We start from the raw sequence: 11,916 nt of genomic DNA, 5'->3' as shown, positions 1-11,916 counted from the left end.
GTCTGTTCGATTGACAGCAAGAACAGATAGACCTCAGCGTGGACAGTGACGAGATTGAGAACTTTTCTGACTCCTCTTCAAGTGTTGATTGTTTCTGTGAGGAAATCGAGACTGACTTGGATCCTGAGGATGGCGCAGCAGTGATTAGACCCTACAGATTGGAGCCGTATCTTTCTGACGAACATTCAAACCAGGAGCATTCTGGCAGCGATAATAATGCTGACGGTGCTTATGGCGGAGCCGAAGGACAGGCAAGAGACATGCCAATTCTGATGGATTTTGAAAGGTTGCAGAATATGGAATGGTAAGGGAGGCTTTGATTTTTGTTGTTGTTGTTTATAACACTAATTATCGCATTTTCGATCCTAGAGTCTGTTTACCGCCTTTGTTATTTTACCGGGCCCGCAATAGTGTAGCTGCTACAGCAGCCATGGCTTCTTCATAAGGAAGACTATCAAATGGCTTCGCCAAAATCCGGTCCACAACATTCAAATTGTCTGCCATTATGTGTAGCTTGCTACCTAGCTAGCTCGCTAGCTGGGATTGGCGCGAAGCTAGTGTGAAGTTTGTCCGCCTGTGACTGCTTTGTGACGATGGAGGGGCTCAGCAGCACCAGCTGCTCGGTAGGGACAGAAACTGCGATAGAAGTCAGAAAGAGTGATAGAAGTCAGTCTCCAAACACACACATACTGTTTAAAGCACTGTGAAGCTGCGGGAATAAGTGAGAGAGGAAAGCCACCATGGGACGGGGGGGGGAGGGGGAACCCCCCCCCCATCAGGACAACCCCCCACCCCTATTTTTTTTTCCCGCACGGCTGTGCCACCCCCCCCCCCCCCCCCGGGCCGGGTCGGCCCGCCTCCTGGACCGCCCCTGCATGCTGAACCCACTTTTCGCAGAGATTTTCGTCCTGTGGAAACTTGAAAAGGCTAAAACCTTTCACCCTTGTGTTTGTGCAATATGCTGCGACACACTGGTCAGGCAAATCGACAAACAAGTCCCTGAGAGCTGAGTTTCTGCTGCTAAAAACACTTGTAAACAACGGCCGACAAGCGTGCAAGCTGATATGGTCTACAGGCAGTGAGGTATTTCCGGATTCGTGCTTAGCGGGAAGCTGGTCACGGGGTGTGCAGAGTTTTCAGTGGCGGGACGTTCAAATGTTGTATATAACAGGAGAACCGCGTCCATTTTCCCAAAACGCTTAGGTTGACCGAATTATATAACCTTTGTTACATGTAATAAGACTATGTTGTCTTTAAGTGTCATATCCACTTTAAGATGCTGTGTTTTCAGTGTCAGTCTGTGTAACATCAATGCACAAATGTAAAGTTTTGATGCAACATTACATAAAATATGAAGTACGGCTGTGACGCTCTGCGTACATCTGAAGCCGTCAGATCTCAGATGTGAAGCATTGTCTGTTATGTAATTTCATTTCTATCATTTTACATGTTCTTTTATTTCACATGCTTCCTTAATTTATTTCATTAAATACTGTATTTGTATTTCTATTCATTAAATATGCATGTTGCCATGTCACTGTCAGTTTATGCATAGATTTATTTAATTCATTTTCACCACTTATCTGGGTTTGGGCCGTGGTGACAGCAGACTGAGCAGCTTGTCCCACACTTCCCTATTCTGGGCCAAGCCATCTAACTGCTCCTGGATGATCCATAGACATAACCAAGCCAGCCAGCTGGGAGATATATTGCCATCAGTGTATCCTGGGTCTTCATTGAGCTCCAGTATCCTGGGAGCTGTGTTGTCCACCATCAGCTCCTGGTAGGGCCTCCATAGCAAATTGGTCCGAGGTGAGGAGACAGAATAAGGGCCGTTCAAAATGACCCTTTCATGAGTGACACAACAAGGGAAAGAATTACCTCGACTAAAGTTTCCATCGAGATTCAGTGTCTGATGAACAGACTTGTTCTGGTTCTGGGTGGGTGGCAACAGGCTCAATATTGGTCAGTGGAAGACACGCTTTAGGGAGCTTGCTCTTAAAAAACAAACAGTCAACATCATCCAAATCCAGAAAATAATCCCATAACCAAGGATGATTGTAAATTAATGTCCACACATCATTTACCATTGTGATCGAAAGTTTACATACAGTCGCCATGGGCATGAATGCCATGCTAATTTTAGGCTTTTCATGATGTCTTTGAGCAGTTCTTTTGCTAGGCTAGAATGAGTGTGGAAATCTACAGTTCTTCTTAGATCTTGACTGAGTTCCTTGGACTTTTATTTTTTATATTCTTAAATATGCTGTTGACATTTTCTTTCACTGTCGGCCATAACTTTAGACATTTAATAAAGCTGGAATATGCTGAATTTTTTTTTTTTTTAATTTGATGGTTGTTTACAGATCCGCACGTTGACTTAGGGCTACCGGAAGAATGGCGTGAGAGTATTGTGGACAACAGTAGAGTCGTGTTTTCTGTGCAAGAATTATTTACAACCATAGTTGATAAAAGTGCTGTTCACAGCCATAAAATAAAACATGTACATCTAAAATATATTACAGTTGTCAATTCACAGGAAGTCACAGCTCTATGTGTCAAAGGCCAATTGAAACAAATAGGTTTTCAGCCTAACGGGCAGGGATGAGATGGAGCGTAACTCCAGAGGAAGAGAGTTCCAGAGTTTAGAACCTGCCACAGCGAAGGCATGAACACCCCACTGTCTGTACCTTGACCTTGGAACCACCAGCAGATGTTGGTCTGAGGAGCGCAAGGCTCTGCTGGGCTGGTGAACGGTCAAAATATCACCGAGGTAAGGCGGTGCGAGGCCATAGATTGAACTAAAGACGAACATCAAGAGTTTAAATTGTATTTGAAACTGAACCGGGAGCCAATGGAGGGAGTAAAGAACTGGTGTGATATGGTCGTGTTTGCGAGTGCTGGTGAGAAGGCGAGTAGCTGCATTCTGCACCAGCTGCAGATGGAAAAGAGAGGTTTGATTAAGTCCAGTGTATAGAGCATTACAATAGTCCAGACGTGAGCTAATGAAAGCATGGATGGTTTTCTCAAAGTCTCTACGGTTTAGTAAAGGTTTGACCTTGGCTAAGTGTCTGAGTTGGAAAAAGGTTGCTCTAACCACAGAGTCAATTTGTTTTTTGAATTTTAAATGTGGGTCAAAAATCACACCCAGATTCCTGACAGTGTGGTTGAGCTGAGAGCCAAAATAAGTGATGCTTTTAACTGAATTTGCATGGCTGGAAGATCCAAAGAGGATGAATTCAGTTTTTGACTCGTTCAGACAGAGAAAGTTTTGTGATAGCCATCACTTTATGTCAGTGAGACAGGAATTAATGGACTGTGAGTCTGAAGAAGAGGTCACGGGCAGATAGATTTGTAAGTCATCAGCGTACATATGAAAGGACACATCATGATGGGCAATAACAGAATCTAATGGCATAATGTACAACGAGAAAAGGGCAGGGCCAAGAATTGAACCCTGTGGCACACTGGAAGTCAGAGGAGCTGGTGAAGAGGAGAGGTCATTAATCATAACAGTAAAGGACCTATTTGAAAGATATGGCTACTTCCTCAAGTGGAAGTGGATTGGACTGTGAAAGATCGCCTCAAAGGGGAGGGGGGAATATGTCCTGTAACTGTGGTGAGGGAGGCTATGCAGAACAATTGGGATGGGTATCTGCAATTGTTTACTGATGGGTCCATTGACCCCACTAGCCGGAGAGGGGGATTTGGGATTTTTATTCCTGCTCTGTCTCTGAGTCTGGGCAGACGACTTCCTGATGGAGTAGGAGTATTTACAGCTGAAATTTTGGCTATGGTGTGGGCTCTTGAATGGGTGGAAGAAGTGAGACTGGAGAGGGTTGTCATCTGCTCTGACTCAGCTGCTGTGTTGCAGTCCTTGGAGTCGGCCTCTTCCCGGTGTAGGCCTGATCTGGTGGTTGAGGTGCTGACTGCGTTGCTCAGAGTGGAGAAGGGAGGGTCAGCTGTGTGCTTCATGTGGGTCCCGGCACATGTGGGGGTTAGGGGTAATGAAATTGTGGATCAGGTTGCAAAGGACGCTTTAAGACATGACACTGTAGATCTTGAGGTGGCTCATAGCAGCTCTGAACATAGAGCCATGATTACAAAAGTAGTGTGGGCTCAATGGCAGAAGGATTGGGACAATGGAAATAAGGGTAGGCATTTTTATAGTGTGCAGAAGTCTGTTTTTGGTGACAGCCCAACCCGGGGGAATAACAGAAGGGAGCAAGTACTGTTAACAAGACTGAGGTTGGGACACTGTGGACTGGCGTCTGACCTATGTCTAATTGGTAAACACCACAATGGATTGTGTGAAACCTGCACAAAGAAAGAGACTATCCCTCATGTTCTGATGGAGTGTAAAAGATTTTCTGAACAGAGGAGAGTTCTTTTTTCACATCTTTTTGATCTTGGTTTTAAGTTTGTTTCTATTAAAGTGCTGCCTGATCCGTCTGCACGTCAGCAAGAGGTCTACAGTACCCTGATGGATTTTGTGTTCAGCTCTGGCTTGCAGCATAGTCTGTGAGTAGAGTGTAGTAGTCATGGTCTGCCAGTGAAAGGCAGCAATGCGCTGACTGGCGCGCAGCCTACCGGAAATCCATAAGAAGAAGAAGAAGAAGGAACCTTTTGTGTTTCTGTGTCTTTCAGTCGGAGTAATAACAGTGTTGCGCATGTGGTAGAAAACGTTTCATGCTGTCTAACGTTATTAAACAAGCGGCAGTAACAATATCATTAAAAAAAATAAAATAACACAAAAAACGATGTTGTAGCGCTGCTTTCGTCATGTCCCAGGAGGAGTTGTGTCCGGGTTCGGCAGCAGTGAAGCAGCCGCTCGGTAAGGTCGGGCTGGTCGTCACTGGGCTGCTCGGAGGTTCTCTGCTGGCTCTTTATGCGGTCCTGGTGCCATTTGTCACTCCTGCCCTGAGGAAGATCTGCCTCCCGTTTGTACCTGCGACCACAGCCCAGGTGGAGAATGTCCTCAGGGTATTCAGGGCCCGTTCAGGGACCCTGGTGGACATCGGCAGTGGAGATGGAAGGATAGTAAGTACTTTGTACTGGCTGCAGGGAAATCTGAAGGCTGGAGATCAGATAATCAAATGAGTTTCGTGAAGACAACCAGGAAAGGGATTGGGGGAATGGGGACATACGGGGTGGAGGGATCTACGGATGGTGCAGACCAGGTGTCAGTCACCATCTCACCATATGGATCTTGTGTACATCACTTTTCAAATACCCACTCTATGGTAGGGAGGTGGCGGCGTAATGGTCTGGGTTGGACTGGGACACCAGCGATCCGAGTTTGCTTCCTGATTGCAGCCTCGCTCCCAACTGGCACTCTCAACAACAGTGCTGGGGAGGAGTGAGAGATATATGCCATGGGCCCTTCTGGAAACAAGCTTCGCGCTTTCATTGGCTACTCATGTTAAATATGATCCATGGTAGCCAGTTTTAAGTCTGCACATGCCGTGACGCCCATCGGGGCAGTGCTCCCCACCATACCATTGCACTGTGCACAGTTTCTTCAATCACAGCCACAAAATCCTTTTATAGAGTGTAAATTGCGCCTGGCGTACAAGCCAAACCTGTATGTGGAACTCATTCAACGGACAGGAGCTCAGTGTAGCACAAGTGCACATCACAGCATGTGTTGTTACGCTGAATTTTTAACTTACAAAAATAAACAAGATGGACAAATAAACATGCAGTTGACAACATATTGGATTATGTGATGCAGATGAACACAGACTGATGACCCACAGTGTTGGAAACACTACAGTGAAAATCTGAGACCAACTGATTTCTTTTCATCAGGTCTTTAATTTGGGATTTTTGTAGTGTACTTGGAGTTTCTTTTGTTTTGTACCTTGTTTCCTGAGAAAGCCCTATGTAATTTATTATTGTCATTATTTGTGAACACATTTTTATTGGTATATAAATTGCACTGGATTAAAAGTCACAGGCCCTCTAAACTAGTAAAAATAATAATAATAATAATAAGCTGTGACTTACACTCCTGAAATTACAGTAACTCTTTCAGAGTTAACATGTGTGTCTTGGTGGCTTCCTTCAGTTGTCTCATTCTTGAATTGTCACAGTTTTTATTAACTGCCAATTATGGACAGATTTATCATCCAGTACCGTATTGTTTGAATTTCTGAATGATTGAAGTAAATGGAGTCCAAGACAAATTTAGCAACTTGGAAATGTTTATATATTCATACCCATACTTATTTCATGAAACTGGTTGTAAAATTAATGGTTTGTATTCACATTAATACTTACTGCTCTCTGTTTACTTGTGGCCTGTGAGAATGGAGGGATTGTGTCTAAAAGTGGTTGTAACTCCTAAATGGTTAATGCAATATTTTATTTATTTAACAAACATTTACCACTGTTCAACTGCTGATGTACTTGACTGTACTGTAAGTGCTTATTCATTTAATACAGTCATTATACAAGTTGTCAGTAAGAAACACATTTCAACAGATTTCAAAGTGGACTTTAATTTGCATTCAAAATACATACTGGTATCCAGTCGAACCCTTATGTTGATGTGTGATGTCATTTTCCTCCTCATAGGTGATAGCAGCAGCCAAGCGTGGATTCCAGGCGTCCGGCTTTGAGCTGAACCCCTGGTTGGTGTGGTATTCCCGCTACAAGGCCTGGAGAGAAGGAGTTCATTCCTCCACCTCCTTCCATATCTCCGATCTGTGGAAGGTTAGTCGTACATGACATGCATTCTGGGAAGTATGTTGTACATGACTGCACTGATTTTCTGAATGTATTTTAGGTATTAAAACAAAAAACTCATATTTCACTTTGTGGAAGAAGATAAAAATACAGTGAGATCCATATGTGTACAGTGACAATTTTGCCTTTGAAGACCACCAGAGTGACCTTTACCATTGCTTAGTGTTGGCTTTAACGGGTTTCCACAAAAAAATAAAATACAATAAAATTAATAATAAATCAATAGATAATTAGGGTTAACCATTTAAGAATTATGACCATTTGTATATGTAGTGGCTTCCCTCACTAGTCTGCTTCTTGCACAGTCACTCAGTTTTTGAGAACTGCTACTCCAGCCAGATTTACCATACAGTACCATACTGTACCATCAATATTTCTTAGTGATTGAAAATGAAGACATAGTCAATGATTTGGAAATGTTCATGTATCCATCCCCTGACTTGTCTGAAGAAAACCATCTGTAAAATTGATGATTTGTATAAACAAATAAAAAACAGAGGCATTGTGTGTAAAAATGGCACTTATGTTTTTGTTAAACCTCTTGAATTGAAGTTAACAGACTACACTACAAGAATATCTTAATGGTTTCATTTAATCTTCATTGTGGTGGTGTACGTCTAAAGGTTGGAGCCCATATTCGTACTGCTGAGATTCAGGAATATGCTAGTTAGAGTTGCACATGTGCACAGCCGTGGTATGATGAGGTAGGGTGGCCAGTTCCATACACTCCCCAGCTATTAGTCAGGTACCCCTTTTACTGTGGTGTGGGCAGCAGAGGGCATCTCAGTCCCATCTGGGACTCAAGCTGGCAACCGTTTGCACAGAGGCCAGTGCTCTAACTACTGATTCATAATCATGGTGGTGTACAGAGACAAAATTACCTAAAACCTACTTCCCAAATACTTATGGACCTGTCTAAACATTTGATAATATGTCTGTAATAAGAAAAGCATTCTGTGTTTGCTTTCACTATATCACAGTCCTGTTATTTCTAATTCTTTGATAGGTCAGTTTTGCGCAGTACTCCAATGTCATCATTTTTGGAGTCCCTCAAATGGTGAGTTCATCTTTTGGTACTCTTGATGTTTTTAACCAACATTTGGATCATTTGTTGATACATACATACATACATACATACATGAATAAAAGCAGTGCTGTTTGTGTAATATTTCTGCAACATGTTCATTAAATTTACATCATCACATTTATTTGTTTTTATTTTAGAGTATTTTTGAACACGTTGACTACATTATGAATTTCTAAGCATTATTTCATTATTTCATACAAGGTGCCCCCCCCCCCCCCCCAAAGAAAAATAAAACAAACAGAACCCATAAAAATTGTAATAAATCCTACAAAGGTCTGTGTACAAAGTTTCAGTTATATTGGTTGCTTTGCAGAAAAATCGTCCTTTCAAAATATGGTATGATTTGTTGGCAAACCAGGCCTCCAGGCAAAATGTCTTTTCCTTGGTTGACCAAGACATGTTGGGGAACACAATTGGAACAATCGTGTTCCCCACCATGTCTTTGGGGAATGATCTACACAGACTGAAGTCCAGCAAATTTCTTGATGGTAATCTGTTATTGCTGAAACTGACTTTGGCTCAGTAGTCTTTAGTATATATTCTGGCAAGCAGAAGAGGTTATGCAATTTAACAAATAGGCTGTGTACAAATTAAAAACTGAATGGGGTGGTGGCCAAGTGGTTAAAGCGCTTGGTTTCAGTGCAGAAGGTTCCGGGTTCAAATACCACCCCGCCACATTTCTCCATGTAATGTGGAGTTGCGTCAGGAAGGGCATCCGGTGTAAAACCTGTGCCAGTTCAACATGCAGATCCACCTCGGATTTGCTGTGGCGACCCCGAGTGAAAACAAGGGAGCAGCGGAAGGGACTTACTATTTATATTTGTAATTAGAAAGGCACTCAGAGCGCATCCCTCCGCCAGACTAATGGTGATGGAGGACATTGAGAATCTCCCTTTGTGCTGGTACTATTTGAGACAAAGATATGTCTCACAGATATGTGGAAATATTTTGAGGCAGATGTGGATCACTCAGAATGTAATTAACTCCTCCCTGACTCAGAAATCTTGTTTACAACATTTCTTCAAAATTAATCCAGCAGTTTTTGAGACAGGATGTCTTCATTGGGACAGAGTGATGTTAGATAGACAGACAGACGGGGAGATCAGATAATCTCTACCCCCTTTGTCCAGTTGGTGGAGATAGTTTAATTATAAAATGTGATGGTGCGAGTAATAGTGATTCTTAGAATTGGTTTCTTTGTTTTGTAATATTCAATAAATAATGTACAAGTTCCAGAAGAGCCGATTACAACGTTTCAAACATTTAACTAGATCCAAAGTGCTCACAGAGCACAGCGACACCACACTCGCATTTCAAAGCATCATTTACGTACAGAAAATGTTGCATGGGTCAACTTCACTTCCAATATAACATCTGAACTCAGTTTGATTAAAATGAGCCAATTTCCTATTTTTTTTTAAGAATGGAGCCAGAAATTCAACCTTGCTCACTGAGGGATCCAAACCAAAATCACTTCTTCCCCATCCACAGGTCCAGTGGAGCTGCCAAGTTCAATCAAAATCAGATTTGGCTTTCTTAAGATATCTTGCAAACCTTTATACATACATTGCTTCATAGAAACCAGTGTGATCACAAGAATGTATGCCACTACCGTCATCATCAACAGTGACACATCCTTGGTGGAGGTACTACTCAATCTGTGGACAGAAGAGAGGCTCAGAAGCCAGTCAAGGTGGAGACTTTGGGAAAATATACAGTGTCTGTCTTCACTTTCATCACCTAAAAGCACTATATCTTGTCAACAGGTTTAAGAATACCAGTGTGACACGGTTGTCGTCTACCGTAACTGTCTCCATCTGCAGATGGACCAACTGGAGCTGAAGCTGGAACGCGAGTTATCCAGTACGGCCAAGGTGGTGGCCTGTCGCTTCCCCTTCCCTACCTGGGTACCTGAACATACCACCGGAGAAGGCATAGACACTGTGTGGGTGTACAATGCCCAGACATTTAAATCACATCTGACGCAAGAAATGACAAGACAGGCAGCACCAGACCAAGTGCACAAATCAGACTCACACACATGACTTGTAGAATCAAGTCATTGAGTTTGCTGATTTAATAAACAATATGTGGAGGAAAAAAAAACAAAACACATGCTAGACTTTATCACATGACTTGATTATGTCTTATGTATGAGACTGCAACATCTTTAGTTAACAAAATGTCCAACCAGTTGAAAACAGGTGCAAGAAATGCAGGAGTTTTGTGTGGAAAAAATGTTCAATTGCTATACTGTGTTTTATAAAAGAAAAGTCTGGTACTGTATCTCTTTGTTTGCCCTGTGTATTTATTCATAAAATCTTTCTCACTTTTTTCCCATAGTGCATGGGTGCCATCTAGTGGTAGCAGATGGAGTGGATTTACTATACCCCCCACCACCACCACACACAAACTCAGCAATGAAGTAGACTTCATTTCATTTAGTTTTTCCCTCAATTGCATAAACACATTTCTTGAAACCTTCTACACATTTCTCAAATGTGTAAACACATGACCCAATTTACAAAGTACATTCACAAAATATCTTACAAAATCAGTCACTTCAAAACAGTTTTTAATTTGTACACAGTCGCAAAACAGTATTTGCAGATCATACACAAAGCCACTGAAAACAAAAGGATTACTAGACATTCTTTACACACTATATCAAAAATGGAAAACATCCATTATTGCATGTAGACGAGGTCCTACGTTTGGTTTGCTTATCTCCAGATGCTGTAGTGTGAAGCAGATGAGTCAACAGCTCCCCCTTGAGGAGACAGTTCATTTACAGCTGTGTGGACTGGGACAATATCGTATCAATGAAGTGTCTTGTTCATGGGCACATTCTGAGTGAACATCTTATTTGTAAGAAGCCAGTCCTTACCCATAGTATGATAGTAAATGCTCTTTGAGTTTTCTGAAAGAAAATACTGACAGCTCAGTGGATTCAGCACGTAAACACACTGAAAATAAAGAATGACAAAAGGACAAGGATAAAAATAAAATGCATGATGTTATAGTGCAAAATCACAGTAGTGTCGGTGTTGCAGACCGAACGGTCCCCAACTAAAAATCGGTCCACCCTGCCTTCACTGCACATGCGTCATTTGTGGGCGTCAGCAGCAATTCACTGATTATCACCTCGTTTCTGCTTCAAACTGCACTCCAGTCATCATCTATCTCAGCGACAGATATCTGAAGCTTTTGTACAACAATCATTTCCACATAAATTCAGCATTATTTCATCATGAAAGATGGTGGACCGATCACAGCGCACAGCAGCTGCTGCGGCACCTACGTCATGTCAAAGCGTCAGTAGCGACTCACCGATTATCTCTTCATTTCTGCTTAAAACTGACTTTAGAATGAATTAAGAGGTTTTACCTTGTCATCTGATGGGTAATAATCCCATTAATCCCTTTGATCGCTTTTGGTGAAGAATGTCCATCTTAGACGAGCTGCTGTGGTCCGAAATGACACGTGCAGTGAAGGCAGGGTGGACCAATTTTTAGGGGTCACTGTTCGGTCTGCAACACCAGGTCCAGCCTTGGCACAACTTCAAGTCAACTACATGGTCTGTAGATTTTCTCTGGTGTAGGGTTACCATTCAAATGTTTTCATCACCAAAGCAATTTTGTTGTTTCCTCCACCAACAAAGTTGGAAACGGTTGTGTTTTTGCCCGTGTTTATTTTTTTTGTCTGTTGGTGAACAAAATGGAGCCCACATTTTTTCATTTATCATTACGAAATTTTTACTGAAGATTCATATTGCGATGGCAAGAACTGATTAAATTTTCAAGGTCAATGGTCAAGGTTAGGAAAAATTCCTACAAAAACCAAATTTTGAAAAAAATTCCTTTTCAAAAAAGATCAAATTTCTTTCATATTTCAGAGTGTTATGTAGGATGGTGTCCTTTATCGACTGACAAAGTTTGATCTGGATTTGATCCGGATTTACAGATGTGGCCATTTAAATTTAACATTGAAAACCTCACTAAATGTATATTTTGCATTATATCTAAACATGCTGCAATTAACCTCATATTTGAAAATGAGTTGCAGACTGGCACTCACTA

General features: G+C 42.0%; 1 protein-coding gene across 1 annotated transcript; it reads left to right on the top strand.

Moving 5' to 3' along the window:
* The first annotated feature begins 4,638 nt into the window (after positions 1–4,638).
* On the top strand, positions 4,639–10,123 carry atpsckmt (fATP synthase c subunit lysine N-methyltransferase). Its single transcript, XM_034183865.1, has 4 exons — positions 4,639–5,040; positions 6,580–6,717; positions 7,757–7,807; positions 9,661–10,123. Exons 1-4 carry the CDS (start codon positions 4,783–4,785, stop codon positions 9,880–9,882), a joined length of 669 nt encoding a protein of 222 aa, XP_034039756.1. The 5' UTR covers positions 4,639–4,782; the 3' UTR covers positions 9,883–10,123.
* The last annotated feature ends 1,793 nt before the right edge of the window (positions 10,124–11,916 follow it).

This window comes from Thalassophryne amazonica, chromosome 12, assembly GCF_902500255.1.
Source record: "Thalassophryne amazonica chromosome 12, fThaAma1.1, whole genome shotgun sequence".
Classification (NCBI taxonomy): Eukaryota; Metazoa; Chordata; class Actinopteri; order Batrachoidiformes; family Batrachoididae; genus Thalassophryne; species Thalassophryne amazonica.
This window is presented reverse-complemented; position numbering and strand designations above follow the sequence as displayed.

What these genes read in the sequence shown, in the direction of transcription:
- atpsckmt (XM_034183865.1), top strand. Translation starts at nt 4,783, where the DNA reads ATGTCCCAGGAGGAGTTGTGTCCGGGTTCGGCAGCAGTGAAGCAGCCG. An exon ending in GCAGTGGAGATGGAAGGATA is followed by an intron (nt 5,041 to 6,579) that starts GTAAGTACTTTG and finishes TCCTCCTCATAG; the next exon opens with GTGATAGCAGCAGCCAAGCG. An exon ending in ATATCTCCGATCTGTGGAAG is followed by an intron (nt 6,718 to 7,756) that starts GTTAGTCGTACA and finishes ATTCTTTGATAG; the next exon opens with GTCAGTTTTGCGCAGTACTC.